The 20,594-nt window shown below is 38.0% G+C and overlaps 1 protein-coding gene across 2 annotated transcripts in view; it reads right to left on the reverse strand.

Moving 5' to 3' along the window:
* The window catches only part of brinp3a.1 (bone morphogenetic protein/retinoic acid inducible neural-specific 3a, tandem duplicate 1), a 54,721-nt gene extending 37,312 nt beyond the window's left edge, over positions 1-17,409 (reverse strand). Inside the window, exons 1-4 of one of the 2 annotated variants that reach the window (XM_055213326.2) lie at positions 16,945-17,409; positions 16,752-16,793; positions 15,663-15,934; positions 378-565 (exon numbers count right to left, since the gene is read on the reverse strand). In XM_055213326.2, coding sequence (XP_055069301.1) covers positions 378-565; positions 15,663-15,892 — 418 coding nt within the window. In that variant the 5' untranslated portion in view covers positions 15,893-15,934; positions 16,752-16,793; positions 16,945-17,409. Of the gene's footprint in view, positions 1-377; positions 566-15,662; positions 15,938-16,751; positions 16,794-16,944 lie in introns of both variants that reach the window. The other variant, XM_055213325.2, reaches the window with a different exon arrangement.
* Positions 17,410-20,594: the final 3,185 nt, after the last annotated feature.

Genomic DNA, 20,594 nt, shown 5'->3' on the forward strand with positions numbered 1-20,594 from the left:
TGTTAGTTCAATGTACATTAATTAATGTTAACACATTTAAATTTTGATTTAATGTATTAGTAACTTAAGATGATGTAAGATTAATAAATGCTGAAAAAGTATTGTTCATTGATGGTTCATGAAACTGCAATAACTAATTATAATAAATACAACTTCACAGTATTAAACAATTTAATATTTTATACTTATAAATAGTTGATCTTTAAGTCTTCTCAGACTTTGAGATAGCACACCTACCACAAACTTTAAATGATCAAAAGAGAATTTCCATTTGAAGACACCAAAGTGCAGTAAAGAAACAGTACTGTTTCTCTCCCCTAGCATCTATTATGGAAATGACATTCTTTTAAAATGAACAGGCAGCTCTGATCAAGTACCTCCAAGTGTAGCTGTAAGCAGAAAGTGTGTGCCATATTTCCTGATGATGTTCTCGGTAATGGCACTGAGGGTGGGTCTGCGGCCCAGCTGCCTGATGGTTTGCATGAACTCTGGATCGAGGGGTAGAGCCACGCCATTTTCCTCTCTCTCCAGAGCCAGGCTGTTCACCTTCCAGCGCCCAAACTCTCTGCAAGGTCAAAGACAAATACACACACAGACACCTTATTTGGAAACGTCCTTCATGTTAGCCACAATGTGCACAGGAGGGCGAGGATCATTTTTTTCATGAAATAGAGAACAAAAGACAAATACCCTGTTCACTTTAGTGCATATAACGAATTAAGTCAATAATTGAATAATAATGGCCTTCCCACCCATACCCCACTATGCGGTTAAAATTTATCAGGGAATAAGGTTTTAAAGGTTCCCCAGAAAATATAAGAGAAACAAGATAACAATTTTAGGATGGGGATCTAATGCAATCACAGTGCTTAGAACGGACGCGTTGTAAAAATTTTTGGCAAGGTGCACGTGCAGCGTAGCTAGGGTGTAGAACCCATGCACGGGTATAGGCTTTGAAAGACACAGGGGTAGAAAGAGAAAAACTTTACAATTTAAAGAGAGATCTGAGAAACCTTCACGCAACTTGAGTGCATGAGGACGGCACATATTTGGTTAAGCAAAGAATGCATGACCCCCCCGGCATCATGTAATTCAAACCGTTCTGTGCATCCACTTTATTTTTTTCACAATGTTTCAGTTTAAGTCCTGGCCTGCTGTAAAAACTGTTGTCCTCGGCATAATGGTGCAATCTGAGGTTATTTTGAATGACTTCTGCATTGAAGCACGCCTGTCTGGGAGTAATCAGGGACAAAGGCAAGCTTCTTTCACAGAAAAAATGTAAAGGGAGTCTGTTCAATGAGCGCAGCTGGATTTTTTTGTTGTTGAGAAAATCAAGCTGTCACTATCCTTTTAGTGTCTCCCATTTATAGCAAAACTGCTCAGCACAATACAATGAAATGTTCCTTATATAACCTTTAATACTCATTAAGGAATAAAACAGAATTAAATGTTTGCAATAAGAGTTTATGGTTGTATCGTACATGATATCACACCAAATGACTATATAGTGTACACTTTTATGTTAGCTTTAAATGCTTATGCAAAAGCTTATTTACTTTTGAATTGACACTAAAAAGACGATAAGTGCTAATTTCCATGCCACATAATTTTTATTATGCCTTTTAGTTAGATGCAGTTGTAAAACATAAAAATCATTATAAAAATTATTATTTTTACTATTTATTTGTATGATACAGCTGCAAATAAGTATTTGAACACCTGTATATCAGCTAGAATTCTGACACTTAAAGACCTGTTAGTCTGCTTATAAAATGTCCATCTCCACTCCATTTATTATCCTAAATTAGATGCACCTGTTTGAGGTCGTTAGCTGCATAAAGACAGCTGTCCACCCCATACAATCAGTAAGAATCCAACTACTAAAGCCCGGGATACACTGCATGATAATTGTCTGTCCCAGACGAAAGATTGCCATCGTGAAACTATCGTCGCGATTTTTGTGATCGTGGCTCTCCATCGGTGGTCATATGTCGTACAGTGAGAGAGGTTCAAAGACGGTCGTTTTCCCGGGCTTGCGTTCAAAGATAGCCTACGATAGTTTTCTGGCAGTGTCAGAAATTCGGCATGATCACCGCACAGTGTGTTTGCTGCTACGACCTGCGCGCCGGTATTTGTTTACCACGAGCGCATGCTGGTGACGTTGCGCAACGTGTGACGCAGCCGCCGAAGCTTCTGTGTCATCATTGTACAGTCTACATGCCTCTCGTACCCGAGTTTAAACAATACATGTCGCACAGTGTGATAAGGTAATGATCTAATAAGAGGACAAAAATCGTGCAGTGTATTTCGGGCTTAACATGGCCAAAACCAAAGAGCTGTCCAAAGACAAAAGAGACAAAATTGTACACCTCCACAAGGCTGGAAAGGGCTACGGGGAAACTGCCAAGCAGCTTGTTGAAAAAAGGTCCACTGTTGGAGCAATCATTAGAAAATGGAAGAAGCTAAACATTATTGTCAATCTCCCTCAGACTGGGGCTCCATGCAAGATCTCACCTTGTGGGGTCTCAATGATCCTAAGAAAGGTGAGAAATCAGCCCAGAACTACACGGGAGAACCGGTTCAATGAGCTGAAAAAAGCTGGGACCACCGTTTCCAAGGTTACCGTTGGTAATACACTAAGACGTCATGGTTTGAAATCATGCATGGCATGGAAGGTTCCCCTGCTTAAACCAGCACATGTCAAGGCCCGTCTTAAGTTTGCCATTGACCATTTGGATGATCCAAAGGAGTCATGGGAGAAAGTCATGTGGTCAGATTGAGACTAAAATATAACTCTTTGGTCATAATTCCACTAAATGTGTTTGGAGGAAGAAAAATGATGAGTACCATCCCAAGAACACCATCCCTACTGTGAAGCATGGGGGTGTTAGCATCATGCTTTGGGGTTGTTTTTCTGCACATGGGACGGGGCGACTGCACTGTATTTAGGAGAGGATGACCGGGGCCATGTATTGCGAGATTTTGGGAAACAACCTCCTTCCCTCAGTTAGAGCATTGAAGATGGGTTGAGGATGGATCTTCCAACATGACAATGACCCGAAGCACACAGCCAGGCTAACCAAGGAGTGGCTCTGTAAGAAGCATATCAAGGTTCTGGCGTGGCCTAGACAGTCTCCAGACCTAAACCCAATAGAGAATCATTGGAGGGAGCTCAAACTTGGTGTTTCAGAAACCCCATTCACACAGACCTCTGGTCCCAGAAAATACCCGTAAAATTGCCAGACAAGCGTCTGTGTGAACAAAAACTTGTTCCGTTAATCTTCTGGGATCGTTGCCGGAAAGAGGACCTAGTAAGATACGCGGGTAACCCTCTGTGTGAACAAGAATGCCGTAAAGGGCGTGTCGAAGTGAGGACGCGCGCGTCATCATCACAACACAAGTTACGGTTCAACTCCTTACAACGACAGATAACATGCATATAAACATTCACCACAAGAAATGTTGCAAACTAGATTGAAGCAGTTATCAGGAAATGATATATGAGACGCATAAACAATGACGCACGTGCCGTAGTGAGGACACGCGTGTCATGGCAACATGAAGTTGGTTCAACTCTTTAAAATGAGGGATTTACAACATTCACTACGAGAAATGTCAGCAAACTGGACTGAAGCAGATATCAGGTAAGTTATCTTGTTACTTCCTGCGTTGAAACGGAGATCATTCAGCAGCATAAAAGAATATCGCGTCACGTGCACATTTGAGCTATAATAAACGAAAATACCCGCATGTCATTCCAACGAGATATATTGTTCAGCTCCTCAAAATGTGGGTTTTAAATGCATATAAACAATCACGATGAGAAATGTCTGAAAACTGTATTAAAGCAGAAATCAGGGAGCTTGTCAAATATCCACTCTGAAGCTGAGATCATTCACCAGCATAGAACTGTGCATTCACGCGCTCCTTTGTAGTCTTATCATAAACAAAAATGCAGAGTTGTTTCTGGAGAGAGAAATAATATATAATATGCAAACTTCAGACGCTGCGTAGAAGAGAGGGCGGGACTTTCAACATGTCACGTGTCTTTCCGGGACCATCAGATGCCGTGTAATCTTGGCAGTGTGAACAAACAAAAACTCTAACTATCCTGGAAAAATCCAGGATGCATTTTACGTGTATTTTACGGAATTTCTGTGTGAAAAGGGCTTCAGCGACAGCTTAGAAACCTAACTGATCTAGAGAAGATCTGTGTGGAGAACTGGGCCAAAATTTTTTGATTATGTATCTCACAGTGGACATGCACCTACGATGACAATTTCAGACCCCTCCATGATTTCTAAGTGGGAGAACTTGCAAAATAGCAGGGTGTTCAAATACTTATTTTCCTCACTGTACCACCAAATAATAATGTTGTTGACCGAATGAACTCAGCACGTATTATACGTTCATCATATAGGCCTACTTTAATCCCGGCCTCAAGCCATTTAGTATCAGAGCTCTTCAAATATTCCAGTTGTAGCATGTGCATTATAAGGGTTATGTTTACTAAGTCTCAGATACATACATACACATCTTTTTCTCTCGTATAAGACTGTACTGTATCCAACCAATCATCAAAATGCATGGGTTATACATCCCTGAACTTTTGCATCCCAGAGATCCTTTTATAGCAGATCTCATAGGTATCTTTTAAAGGTAACGTTCTTCCTGATCCCATTTTTTAAACCCTAGTTAGTGTGTAACGTTGCTATGATAGCATAAATAATACCTGTAAAATGATAAAGCTCAAAGTTTACCGCCAGGCGATATATTTTCTTTAAAAGAATTCCTCTTTTAAAGCCTACAGTCCGGTTTGGACTACAGCACTCTATTTCCTGCTTTAAAGACGTCAGGAGAACAGTTTTTTGACTAAACTCCACCCGCAGCTAACGGCAAGCTAAGCTGCTATCAAATCACAAAACATTAAACAAGCTACACAATCAGAACTCGATACGTATTTCTGAAGAAGGGACTTCATAGAACAAGGAAGACGTCAGCCTGTTTTGAGGACAGTGAAAACAGCGCTATAGAAATGATTAAATTGTTTAAAAAATCATGCGCTTTTTTACACGTGAAAAATGAACATGTGTTATATAGTGCACTGCAAACACAATCAAAGCTTCAAAAAACACAGTAAAACGGGACCTTTAAGGTTCATACTGTACCATGTTGTGATACTGTAGTTAAGCTGTACCATTTAAAATATATATATATATATATATATATATATATATATATTTTTTTTTTTTTTTAATGACACAAAATAGCAAATGTTTAATATGCCTATTTATCCGTTATTGGCCGTAACATGAAACATTTTTAAATAATTACTCCACATATCATCACATATTTATCAGTTAGGGAAATTGATGTTCTTTGGCTTTACAGATAAATATATAATCCTTCACTCAAAATGTACTGAGATTGTATATTATATACAATATCCACAGCAGATTATAGCCTTCTAAGTGTTTATGCATCTAAATAATAAGGCTGACAAAATATGACAATTATCGTCAGCAGGAGGGAAAAACTGCAAAAACCGTGAGGCAGAGGAAGACAAATGGACGGAAAGAGTGAAGGAGAAAGAAAGGATGGTGAGAGAAAGTATGATCGACATTGTGTCAGAGCACAAAGTTCTTGATGGACAGCTATAGATGGAGCTGGAGGCTAATCCAGCACTGAGCCCACGCTGAAGCCTCACAGCGGGAGAAGGCATATTGAAGAACTACCTGCCAGGCTTCCCCACAGAGACTAACAACTACACGGAGTCAACAGTGAAAACATGCTCCAGAGGAACGGTCGGAAACCAAAGGGAGAACAAAAGTGTCATCCTACCAGCAAATGAGACCTGCTTTATTGTACTATAACAAGATTGTTTTTGAAACATTTAGATTATTTTTTATGCAATCTTTAAAAAAATGACCAAATACTGTATATAAAATGAATGTGGCAACATTATTTCTCTTTAAATTAATAGAAGATACAATTTAATCTTTGTAATAAATAATAATCCATAAGAAATGTAAAAAAAATTTTTACCAATAGGTTGGTTAAATGTTTTTAGAGCTACCTTCAATATGTTTATTTATATGACAATTTTAATCCGTGTTTAGTAAGGCTTGGAGTTTGCCGTCTTATCCGATATGTATTTTTAATCACTTCAATGAGTGCGTTTACATGCCCAGAATAAGTAGATATCTATCAAAAAATCAGCTTGTTACAGAAACCTGTTTTCATGCAAATCAATAAACCAGCTACGCAGAAAACTGCATTTACGCAGGATAAATTTGGAGATTTGTCAGGCTTCTTGCAGGCAGTGACATCACGGTCCATAGTCCACCTAGTCATTCAAAAAGCCGTAGGAAAATCTATCAAAAGCTATACCGTGTTATCCCTTCTCATTCAGAACCTGTTAATATAAAACAAGTTTTTAATTTCACAGTTTCTCTGTCTACTGAGTCGAGAGCAGACTATGCATTACTTTACACTTACTTCCATTTGTGAAGTTTATGTTTTACTAGACATGGGCCGATTACCGGTTTTAAGGTATATCAAGGTTTTGAGGTGTCAAGGATTTAAAACCACAAAATTTTACAGTTTGAAGTATAAATTAATTTAATCATTAAGTCATGTAATTGATTTGATGTTTACATTTTATATGTGTATATAGAAATAATATTATACTTTAAAAGTTTCTATTATGTCCAGTTAAAAAGTTGTTGGTTGCAGACATTTAAAAAGAACACATTTTTGCATTGCAATTGCATATCATACAATCCATGGTACTGGTATAATTTTTTACATGATAAAAATTTCATTTTGCGATATAAATGATATAGGGACGCGATGGCGTATGTAGCATTTACATTCCCTAACACACACAACAACAACACCTGAGAGCAAGAGCTGCATGTCAACAACATGAGTATAACAAGCTGTAAAGGTATGCGAAGTGGAGATAATAGTGACTGGTGACGTGCGACCCAAAAAGACTCAACCTGGCATCACTGTAAATTACTTTGGTTACTGGTAAACTGAGATGTGTTAATGAGATGTGTTATAGTGAAAACACTACCAACTCGTACCACTGTGATGACAGTAACTTGCTTTACTGACTGAATTTAAATAAATAAAAAAATCACATTTAGGAAAAGCTAGCTGTACTGACGCATGTTTACTTAATATTTAATTTGAACAGATCCATGTTTTCTATTCATTTTCCATTTAATTATGTGATCTGATGAGTTTAAAGGCAGGGTATCTCATTTGATCCAGAAACATTTTTATTTATGCTGGTTAAAAGTCTTCTCACATCCTGAAAGCAATCACTATGTTTAGTTGTTTTAAATGTATTTGTAAAAATTTATGTCATCTGTGAAAGGCGTAGGACCAAAAAATGTTAAACCAATCATAGATCTCTGTCCGAACGGACGTTGCCTTTTTTGTCCCTCATCCGTAAGCGTAATTTGAATGCCACTGCGCAAACTGTTCACGCAGACACCATACGTCATTGGCACGTTCACGTGCCCTCACCTCCCGTCTGTAAACAGAGGGAGAATGGCAAAATTTTCTGCTGAATTGACAACCTGCACAGGAGCCACAAAACGAAAGACATCTTTTATAACAACAACAGCAAAAGCTGCCTGGATCAGCAAAGAGCAAAAACCAAAATTAACATCGGTAACTTTACTGCTTTACCACGAGATGCAAACAGCTGCAGGAGGCAAAGGGTCTGAAAGAGAAAAAGTTTATTTTGGTAAGGAAGGTATGCAATATGTTTGTGTTGAGATGGTTTCAGATATTTTACTCTGATGAAACATTGTGTTGCTTATGAAATTTGTCTTCGTTTACGGATTAGAGCAACAATATAGTTACTACGTCTACACAACCGAAAGTGTGCTTCAACTAATTCTGATGTAAACCAGTTGTTTATGTTGGTTATTTTTGTAATGTTATTAACTTGGTACAGCAAAGTTATTTTTTCACTGGTGAATGAGACATGAGATGTGGACGTCTGATCTGTGCGTGTTCATGTGTTTTGAAAGAGGCATGACTTTGGATGGCGATTTAAAAAGGAGGGTGGGATCGTGATTTCATTGCTAGTCGGCTACCGTTAGCATTTTTCCAAATGTGATACCCTACCTTTAACACATTATGTGTAATTTTAACACATTATGTGTCATTTTGTGTTAAAATATAACACAAGTTGTGTCAAAAGTAACACAAAATGTGTTGTTTCAATTAGGGTGACCATACATGCCATTCTTCCCGGACGCATCCGGTCCAGGATTTCGGTGCGTCTTCCGGAAGTCGTATTTGTTGACCGCATACACCATTCAGTTAAAAACATAAGATATACAATCGTAGTTTCATTCTTACCTTAAAATGTAACGGTTGCTTTTCTGTAATAATAATAAAAATAATCCTCTATGACGTATGCGGTCGACAAATACGACTTCTGGGAGACGAACACAAAATCCTGGACGGGATGCGTCCGGGAAGAATGGCACGTATGGTCACCCTATTTCAATTATAACACAGAGATGGGTGGATTCTTGGACAACACATTTAGTGTGTTGTTTATATTTCTGTTTTCCTGTAAAATCAGGTTGGTCATTACTATGCAAACATGGACAATCAAATACTGTATTACACTGTCTGATAGTTTCAATAAATTATCATTTTTCAATACAGTATTTTCAGTAGTAATACTCTCGACAAACCAGATGTGTTTATATTGTGCTCTTAACCTGATTTTCAATTCAGGACAAACTTGCGGAAAATTGAGATCTCAGGCTGCACCTCATTAGTTGTGCTGATCAAACACATCTTCATGCTCACAGTTATCTGATATAAACATGCTCATTAGTACTCACTGCAGGAGTCATTTAGGACTTTGAGAAACTTTCCAGACCTAAAATTAGAGCTAATTGGTCAGCGGAGGGCATTTCTTATTTATTCAAAGCAGATTTTTACAGTGAAATATTGAATCATATCATCATCATCGCTCCTGTCAGTCGTGATATACGACTTAACACGGATATCTCTGTATGCTTCCATCATTCAATTCCCATAAGGAAAGTCAAATAGCTCATCTCTCAGTGCCGAGCCCAGGCCCTGATAAACTGATCTAGGAAAACAATCTACCATTGCAATGACCGAGCAGCCAGTAGGTGTTTTGTCCTTGATTGTGTTTCCAATGCGAGTGCAAGCATACTCTGGGGATATGCATGTCTTCAAACATAAATAATGAGACGATTAGCTGGGGCCTGACGCCAGCACCCTGATATCTTTCTCTTGCTCGCTCTCTCGCCCAGCATTTCTCACTCTCTTATATTGGGTGAAGTGGGGTAATCTGAGGCATCTCTGCTGTTCCATGGCAAGTAACTAAAGTGATAAGGTTTCATTTGTTGGTATGAAGTCATAGAGCGTCAATCACAGTGAATTGCAGATGTTAAAAGGTAAAAACATTGTAGATTACCGTAATTCATGCAGTATGTGTGAGAACTGGCTTTGTTGCATTACGCTGTGTTTATGTTGTGTCTGAATTACTGTAATTACGAGATGGCAACTGGGACAGTCTAGTCGGAGCTATTCATGCCCTCACACAATTTTTCATTTCCATGGCAGTGCTCAAAGTGGCAAGGGAATCTATATGTAACTTCCTGTTAATTATAGTGATTAGGGCTGCACGATATTGAAGAATATATGCGGTATGCGAATACTAAGTAATGTTATGTAGGATATGCAGTACAATAAAATAAAGATGAAATGCAGCAGGTACTGTCAATATGAAAGACACGTGAAACAGAAATATGTATAAAATGACTTTTACACAGCATCGTAACTCTAAATGGAAAAAACCTGTGTACAATTCACTAATATATTAAACATCTTTATGTCAAATGAGGGTCAGATTAGAGAAATATATTTTATTTTAAATTATATTTACCTTTTCATGTATACCATTTAATTAGCAAGCCAAAAGAAATCAAAACGGCATAGAAGAGGTGTGCAAACCCTTTTAATCCACGATGAAAAACTTCAAATATGCCACACTGGAAGTTCTTCATGTGTTTAATTTGAAATTCCACACCAGTGCATGTCACAGTCTTTGCTCCGGTTTGATTTCCAGCCCAATGCTGAGATATTTGTTTGATAAGAGAAGTTCAAAGAATTTGCACAGAACCCAGCTGTCATCCGGTAACATTCAGTATGCGGTACACAGATGACTGCATTAGGCTAAACATTCCTCTAAATAGCGCAAATTAGTGTCAGGCACTACAAAATCAATGGTCCAAGGCTTTAATGGAAAATATTCAGAGATTATTGCCTTTGTGTTAAACATTTTTATCTATTAGATCACACTTAAGAGGTTTGAGGCTAATAACTGACCTTTAATGCTTCAGGCATTAAGGCACTTATTCATTTTTGGGAATATATAGGCTAGTCATTTGAGGAGCTCAGAAGCAAAAGCTGTTAAACACCACTTCCGTCAAAAATAAGATAATGATATTAATCGGATGGTTTTGGACCCAATTATATGTTTAGTTCCAGTCTCAGGCTATTCAGAAATACAGCTGTGTGTGCAGAATCCGCTAAACGCCATGTCGGTTTTTGAGCAAAGTCCTCTAAGTGCACAACTTTTTTTACATTACCTTTGGTTTGTGGGTGTGTACTAGTGCATGTTAATGATATCCAAAAGGTACCAACCTTGACAATGACGCAAGCTATTAAATCTCTTTTCTTGGACTACAACAAACACATGGATTGTAGGCAACAATTTACTTCCTGGGCCTGTTGACGTAGACAAGACAGACACATTATCATAATTCCTCCTGCTTTGACTCACAGCCTGTAAGTTAAAGGGACACTTATTTGCATTAAGCTTTGTATAGTTAGAACTAGGGATGTCAATTTATGCAATTTCCCATATTCGATTATCATTTAAATTAACGATAAATCAATCGAATAATCGTTAAAAGTAATAGTGCAATAAGCCTTCACTGCAGTGGCATATAGCCAATGACATAAAAGTGTGCATAAAAACGACAGCTTCCTCACGCGAATTAAATTTTTTAATTTTGTCTAAATAACATGCTAGTGGGATTGTAAAATGAGTCAATGTAGTTGTTGTTTTGATAAAATCATCAATTTAAACTTCTCTCGTAATGAAATATAATGACTATTAGACACAGTGTATAACTCCGCCTCACATGGGCACTCTGCAACAAACGCATGAAAATCTATGTCAAAATAACAGTTTTATCATCATCAAGTTGTTTACCTCGCTTTCCGAGTCGTTGATACACTGTTTGTAATTATATTCAAGAAGCACACAAGGGCACTTTTCTCGAAGATGCAAAGATGCTTATATTACGGAGATTGCAACTTTCCTTTAGAAAACATGCAGCGCCTCAGCCAGTCAATAATGATGATCAGTGATATATGTTGCTGGCATTCAGGGTGTAACAACAGTCAGTTACAGTTTACATTTGACAGTTTCTTGCCATAATTTAAGATTACATTTTAATCTGTTCATTAAAAACAGCTTCTGGTCTCCTTCTCTGTATATAGCAGCGTTGCTATGCTAATCTTGCAGGCTTCCCTGAAGAGGGTCTTTGCTTTCAGTATCCTAAACGTATTTGCATTTTCTGCGTCGAACCCTCTCAGATCCACTGCGGATGTAATTTCGTTGCGTTGGCAGCCAGCCAGCCTCGTCTCGCATGACATTAAAAAGCACATGCGTGTGCTTGGCATCGAGCATCGTTGTGATCATAGCTAGTAGTTTAACTTTTGCGCGCTCGCTTAATTTTTCTCCGACTGTATGTGTTTTGCGCAGGCGCCGCACACACGTGCATGATCTTGTTTTTCAACAATCGTTAAGATTTATCGAGTAAATTCTTATCGACACTTAATCGAAGATCGATTAATTGTTAACATCCCTAGTTAGAACCCCAGTCATGTTTATGAATGGTCGTGCCTCATTTCCTCAGTTGCCACTGAGACATGAGAAATACAGATTTTCGTGTTGCACTTCCTTCTTTTAATGATGTAAGAATCATCATTTTGCATCATTGAAAACAAGAAGTCAGATATCTTTGTTGAGGGGGTGAGACTAGAAACACCCCTTTACTCTGTCAAATAGGCACCAAATTCGAAATGTACGTTACATTTCGACTACAAATATGACGCACTTTTTTAAGGCGCACAAGATTAATGTTTTCTTAAACTCCTGTCAGCATTGCATTGCGTCCGACAGTGTTGGGGGTAACGCATTACAAGTAACGTGCATTACGTAATAATATTACTTTTCTGAAGTAACAAGTAAAGTAACACATTACTTTTTAAATGTACACATTAATTTTTGAGTTACTTTTTAAAAAAGTAATGCAAGATACTTTTCAGTTTAATTAATTTGATAAAAAATAATGTACTGAATTAAACTAAATTAAGTGATGTAGAATTACACATTCTATGTGCTTGCACCAGTTTGATTCAGAAACAGAGTTGGCAGGCCAGAGCTTGACATTTTTGTGATGGAAATATGCAATTTCTGAATGCAGAACTTCATAAAAAACACCTGCAAGGCCTGAAAAAGATCAAGCCTCAGCCAAGTAAGAAAAAGTAACGCAGAAGTAACTTAAAAGTAACGTAAGCTTTACTTTCCATGAAAAGTAACTAAGTAGCGCAATTAGTTACTTTTTTGGGGAGTAACTTAATATTGTAATGCATTACTTTTAAAAGTAACTTTCCCCAACACATATCAGAGGTATTCAGGCCAAGCACAACGTGCAGATTAGCTGGCCAATCAGGGACACAGCACTTTTCAGATCAATGAGTTTTGGACAAAACCAATGCATATGAGGAAAGCATTAAATCTGGAACTACAAAAATGTACGGTATGTGGAAAATAATGTGTTTTTCAACCATAAACCACGTGAACACATTGTATTATACAAAATACACAAAATAACATTGTTTTTTAGCAATGAAATAGGTGCCCTTTAAGTCCCTTGTGAGTACCTGAATACAACCCGAATGTGGCAGTCACACGGTTCACAGCACCTCCTAATGTGTGGTTCAGTTTCTTCATTTTTACATTCTTACTCGCATCTTTAGTGATTTTGCAATTAAATCGCTTGTGCCATAAAGGCTTGCATGCACATAGAGGGTTTTGCAGCAAAAGAAAGTCAAATTTATTAAAAACGAATACAATAACTAAAGTGACATTTGTGAAAATAAGGCATTTTATTACTAAATAACCTTTTCTATTGCCATTAAAGTGAAATGACTGAACCTAAACCTAAGAGCCTGATAAAAAAATGTTAATTTACAAGAAAACATGTTAGACACACTTTTGTTTAAGCGTTTTGCTCTATGCCACTATCACCTTTACAAAAAATTATCACCTTCAGTTTACAGTTACATTTAGCCTATACAGACTGAAACGTACACTGAAATTATGACTTCATAATTAAGCTAGAATAATACAGATCTGGCACCATCATCAATATCATCTCATAAAGGCAGCCGTAAAACCTTTATTGCTCAATACATTGTAACTCTCAGCTCGTGCTGGACGGGATTCAAGAAATTTTCATTTAAACATCAGCGCTACAAATGGCAAATAGCTCCACATTAAACAAATACAGCTTATCTCTGTTTCTCCTATTGTATTTGTCAGCACAATAAAAGTGCAGCTTGTTAGAACAAAATGTATTTACAGTTTCGTAATGTGTTTAATTCCAGTCAGGGAACGAGCAGTCGCTAATGCGGAGAATATCGGACCCAGTCGACTTGCATGTTTACACATCAACTCGCACTCCGAAGCACAGGGAAAACTTCAGCAAGATGACATTTGCGTGGGAGAATTACTGCTTATCCTCATTGTGGCTCACACAGCCCTGGCTAAGTCGACAATTGCTGTCACCTTGTGCTCCAGGAGCTCTGCTATTATCATCTCTAGGAAGAGCAGCAACGCTTGTAAGCGAGCACGTATCCGCTCCGGCAGCCTTTTCGCTGTCCATCCCGCCCGCCCGCCCTCCCTTCCTTACAGAACCCTCCCATCGCACACTTGCCAGAGAGCATATGTCTGATGTTTTATGAGATCCCTTTCAAGCATATGACAGGGAGGATAGACACTACTAAGTCTTTACAGTACCCTTGGGCTCCATTCAACCTTTGGCAGAGGTAAATGGGTAGAATGAGAATATAACATCAGACACAAATTTACCTTCAATGCATGTCACCGCACACCAACCTGTATAGCACCAGAAGTTCTGTCTTAGTAAAAACAGTGAATGCAAACAAGCTGCATACATTGCAAATGTTGATGCTGTCTAGTTTTCAAGGAATTGGTGAGAATTGATATATTACCCTGACAAATGTACATAGGTGTGGCCGTGGCTTTCTTTCTCCTGCAGGGATTGTATATGAATACAGACGTTTGTGCATGACAATGCACAGACTTAAAACTCATTTCTGCACCAAATCATTATTTTTGACAGAAATATCTAATGCAGGGCCAATCATATTAAAGAGCCAGGATGCAAAACCCATTCCCTCTTGGCTAAGATGTGTAACAGATGCAACCTGTCCCTCTCTGTACAGCAAGTATGAGAACAAGGCACTAAAAAGTCATTGTAGCACTGGGGATGTTAGGAGAGGCTTCCTGCCTAGCATGCAAAGTGAAACCATGTACCAACACACATACATATCCATGCTTGCTCGTACATGCACACACAACAAGCTGCCAAATTCCACCAGCAGGGGGAGATCCGACATAGAGAAAGCACAACTGGACGTTTTTTTTTTACTCCTACACTCCATCTCTAGAACAAATAAAGCCACTGGAGCGTTCAAAGATACACACGTATGTTGAGGAGACAGCGTCTGACTAACCCCAATGTTGCCATCTCCATCTGTGCCTGGCAGCGTGGACCGTCGGCCCTGCCAAATAAGCGTGTCAGTCATGCTCAGTTCAGCCAACGCTTTACGGTTTTCTCCTCTTCCCTTTCGGGCTGTTTATCACTTTATCTAATCCTCGGCTCAAGCTCGGCACAACTTCCCTTAACAGCTCACCTTACGGTTTGAGCTATGAGAAAAGTTTTGTTTTATCTGCTTTCCAACAGTCAGGTTGCTTAGTAACAATTTTTTTTCTGTATAGTCCATGTTTACATTGCATATCAGTAACATTATAACATATTAAAATTTGCATATACTAATAACTGCACTGTCAACCTTTATTTTTCTGCATTTGTTTATGGCATACTCATGTGCTATATTCTGTACTGTATATTGCACAATATTTATATTGCATGCTGTGCTGTATATGCACATGTTTGCATATACACACAGTGTCTCTGTGGTGTGCTGTAAGTGTTCCTGCAGCTCGCTTGTTAAAATATTGCATTGGCGGTGCAAAGGCCCCAGGTTCGATTCTTAAGGGAAAACACGTACTGATGAAAATGCACAACTTGGAAATCGCTTTGTATAAAAGCATCTGGCGAATGCATAAATGTAAGTGTTGTAGATGTGCCTATACAACAATTTCCACCAGTACAGTTAAATTATTCACTCACACTAATAAACCTCTATTAGTTTCATCTCGACTTCTTGTCATAAGCACATAAAAAATGAATGAAGTGACTCACCTGTAAATCTTGTATTTGGTTGTGAAGCCTTGTTGATAACGCTCCACAAATTCTGCGAATTCCTGCGACTGATGAAAAGGCCCTTTATCTGAAAGGAGCCACCCAAATGGACCAGCGGCATCATGGGAGGCTGACACAGGGGCTATAGCCCAGCAGTGAAGGCTTAGTACAACACACACCCATAGACTCATGAGATACGCCAGTCTAAAATCAGTACGCTGGCAGTTCATGCTTCACCCTGCGATTCGACATTCTCTCCAAACTTTCCTCACCTTCTGAAACAGCAAAGACAATGGGTGAAGAAAAGTGTGTATAACTGATCCCTGACAAAGAATTAACTTATCTGCTGCACCTTTAAGAAAATTAACCATGGTTAAATCATAGTAAAAGTGTAGTTACCATGTTTATTTTCAGAATGATTACTATTTGCATTAGCATACTTTAATTACGCAGTTCGTGGTTGAACTATAGCCACTGTAGTGAATAAACACAGTATATTTGTGGTTATATGGTTTACAATACAAAACCATATAACCAAATACAAAAGTTAAACTATGGTTAATTTTTGTAAGACAGTTAATAAGTAATTAAAACGTTACAGCTATTTAAATAAATCTCCATAAATAGGCATAGTTATATCAGGTAAGGAAGGTTGGGTGCTTCATGTGGTAATATCTAATTTATAAAAATAAATCTAATCTGAATTTATGAAATAAAATAATCGATTTGATATCTTTGAAAAATTAACTATGGTTTGATTATACATAAACGTGTTTTAATATTTGTATATATTTTATATATATCTTGGATATATTGTAGTCATTGTAAAAAAGACTGGTCAATGTGGGGTCGCAATGTTTTACTGCAAATACTAGTGTAACGTAAAACCATAGTTAATCAGCGTACGGAATGAACATACACCTTTTTTTACATAGTGTTAACCCAGTATTCACATTTTTAACATGTAATTCCCAAACTACATTAAGTTGCATGCAATAATCCAACTCCAGTCAAAACAGCATCACGCAGAGACGCGGTATATTATATGTACCATAAATTAAAATAAGTTTATAAATGCATTGAGTTTACCTCGTCCAGGTGTCCGATGTCCTAACCCCTGAAGTCCACAACCTGCGTTGTTTCACATTCAAAGACGAATGAAAGCAAATGGAAAGCATATGATGATATCGGTGAGGGTGACCTTTGATAAATTGACTCAGTTCAACTTGTTTCAAACATTGCAAAAGCAAAAACAGCCCTGGAAAGCCAGCATCCAACTCACTCCTTCCAGCATCCAGTATATTTCCCAGTGTCTTGTGCCGTATAATCCGGTTGCACGGGAGAAACTAAAGCAAGGAGAAGCGCTCGATCTTCACTCTTTTCTCTCCAGGTAAGCAGGTCTCTTATGAATTGGAAGTTACGGTGCTGCGATCCCATAACCGTTTAACGGTCGGCGAGATTAGAGTCTGTTTTTCCCCTTTGTTGATATATTAACTCAACTCGGTGGGTAGGAAACACAAAATAAACGTAGATTCCAGAGGTCCGGTCTGTGCAGCTGCGCGTATGTCGGATGCGAGGCTTCTCAGATATACACCATAAAAATATCCAATTTATTTCTGAGGCAAGCCTCCTCCACTCCTCATTGGCTGGCGGAGATAGAGGGGCGCGGCTTCTGAGCTGAAAGAATGTACTTTTGTACTTCAGGGTTGATTTGAGTTTAAACATTTTAACACGGACTGTGCTTAAAACATCGTACACCTGTACGAGGTAGACTTATTACAATTGTAAACATCCAAATATCGAATTTGTTTCTGAGGTAAGCCTCCTACACTCCTAATTGGCTGGCTGAGAAAGAAAGGGGCGGGGCTTCTGAGCTGAGAAAACGTAGTTCAGGGTCAAAGTGAGTCTTAACTACGTGCTAATGAAAATAAATGTAAACGTATTTAAATGATGATGCGAATCAAATGGTTTTATTTTTAATGTACAGATATTTTTCCAGCTGCAATATTATATTTATTCGGCAGTATATACAGTCATTATGATTTTAATTTGTTACTAATATAAATAGGAAATTATGTGGAACAAAAAGCATTTACTACTTTATAATAACAATAACTATAGTAAGGATTAAAGCACTATGTTTTTTCACAATTGTCTTCTTAAAAGGGACATACCATGAAAATGTGACTTTTCCATGTTTAAGTGCTATTGGGTCCCCAGTGCTTTTATCAACCTAGAAAATGTGAATAAGAACAACCCAGTAACTTAGTTTTGGTAAACCATTCTCCACAAGCATGTGAAAAAATAATTGGGCTCCCCTGGTGATAATACCTAGCCTGGCTCCGCCCTCCTACGTGCTTCCGCTTAATTTTCATTTCGCTTCAGTACTCCGTCTGGAACTGCTGTGTAGAGTTTAATTTTCTCTGGCAAAATTCAGCAGAAAAAAATTGCATGTTAAAGGACACACACAAAACAGCTAATTTTTGCACACACCTACAAAGTGAAAATTTTAACTTGCTATAATAAATTATCTATATGATATTTTGAGTTAAAACTTCGCATATGTACTCTGGGGACACCAAAGATTTTATTGACATCTTAAAAAAATATTGTGAAATGTCCCCTTTAAAGCTGATAACCAATCATGAGGCTGTGCTTGGTTTATTTGAGAATAAGTAAACAAATATAAACAACGCAGACATTATTTGAAACCGAAGGATACAAAAGAAAACATAATTAAGATACATTTAAAACATTTCTGTACATGACAAAAATAATTAAAGCAAATTATATATATATATATATATATATATATATATATATATATATATATATATATATATATATATATATATATATATATATATATATACAGAAGGATGAGCAGAAATCAGGCACTGGCTTTCAATTGATTCTCTGCGATCGACCGAGTGAGGAAATGAGCAATCTCAGAAGAAAGGAAAAGAAAAGGGGAAGAAATCAAATCATCACGTCTACTTCACCGAGAGACTGTGAGAAATTTCAGCACTGTTGTGGCCAAGATGTTTTCAGATCTTGTGGATAGTAAGACATCCACACAGGACCAACACGGGATCACTGGATCGTGCAGAAAACACCTGCTTGACAAAGCTGAGGCAGCACGCTTTAAAGGCAGTCTGCTGTGGTGGGCGGAGTTGAGATATAGATTGTAGCACTGCTCGGGATCACGAGGCAGGAACATTTATCAACGCATAGACAGGAAGTCATTGCGACAGGTAAATATTCCCTAAAAACACAGACCTGATGTGTCAATGATGTGTCGCCTTGGTGAAGAGTAATCTGGGGAGTAAAGATAATATTTTAATTAGACAGCTCTTTAAGTCTTGACAGCTGGGGCAGAGTATTATTTTGCATTCGTCTGCTGTTGGATGCATTATGCTCATTCATTTTTTCCACGCATTTTCTTTCTGCATATCCCACTCATAACGCGTCACCTGTAAATAGGTGAGAAGTCTTTGGACAATGTTATTCCAAGCAAGAGAATAGCACCCCTTCTGCACTTGCTTGCATAATTAGATGGTAAGACGACCATTACATATTAACTATATGCCTATTCGTTGTTTGCAACCAGGTAAAACTGATGTTTATTTCATCAATTTAGCATGTTGGCACCAAGAGCTTTCAAGAGCTATTAAATTGTCATAAGCAATGGGTGAAGCTTTAGTCTTAGCCACTGAGTGTTCACTGAAGTGTCAGACTCTGCACTTGGTGTATGAATCACCCGAATAGTGATGAGGCCAAGCCAGTGTCATGCTCTCCTTCTCTAATGACTCTGACATATGAGCTTTGTTCCACAGTAACAAGCACCATTGCTACAGCTGGAAATGTCTAATGATGATGTCTGAAAAAACATTAACTCCCTTCTCGATGCCGCACGTGGTCAGTGTGCAAACCAATAAATCAATTCGCAACATTGTGAGTTTGCAAGCGAGTTTCTGTTTAACGGCTACATTGCAATTATTACACACTTACGCAGATACAAACAGCATGTTTGTTTAAATGCCAATATATCCCCAAAAGGGATGAAAAGGGCATTAAGGTTTCTTATTTTTATACAAAAATTTAAAATTTAACATAAATCTGGTTGTATTACACACCATAAGCCAAGGATACGAGTTATTATTTTAATATTTTAAATGTTATTCTGTCTTAAATTAGTCCCATGGGTGTTGAAATGTTTTAATCTAAAAATGAAATTCCAAAAATATTGTATAATATGTGATAAAGTAATTGGTTGGATCCAAGCCAAATAAATAAATGACTATAGAGCGTATGCATTGTTTTAACACGTGAACACGCAGGAAGATGCCCCTGCCCCAAAAGAATGAGTGGCAAAACATTGAACTAAATGGCTGGGTTTTAAAAGAAAACGGCAGTATAACGGACAATTATCAGCTTAAATTGAATTTAGTTGGCCTTGACAGCGACCCTAACAACTTGCCAAACAACCACTAGTCCGGGGATCTTGGCATGTGACCAGACATTTTCTTTTACCCACATAGACTTTATTTTTATCCTGCCTAATACTACTAAACCATCGCTACAAATTCTTGTTGAATCTGTTTGCACAGTCGATCACACAACAACTTCCCCGATTTTAGACGAGTTTTTCCACGCTACATGCTAATGCTAATGCTGTGGCTCAGACTTTTTGCCACTCAGTGGGCGTAAACCGAGGGGCAACCTTTCAATCTCTCTGATGAAGCCAATACGGAAGTGATTTAAACTGCAATGCATCGACTGGCCGCTAGAGACTGGCTCCAAAAGGGTGTCAATTCCCATAGACCTCCATGATAAAATGGCCAACTTAAATAATATGTTTACAGCCTTGTACAAAAATTGTTCTTGGTCTTTATAGCTAATTTTGCCCATCATGACAACTGTGAGGGGGGT

The sequence above is a fragment of the Misgurnus anguillicaudatus genome, chromosome 8 (assembly GCF_027580225.2).
Source record: "Misgurnus anguillicaudatus chromosome 8, ASM2758022v2, whole genome shotgun sequence".
In the NCBI taxonomy this organism is placed as follows: Eukaryota; Metazoa; Chordata; class Actinopteri; order Cypriniformes; family Cobitidae; genus Misgurnus; species Misgurnus anguillicaudatus.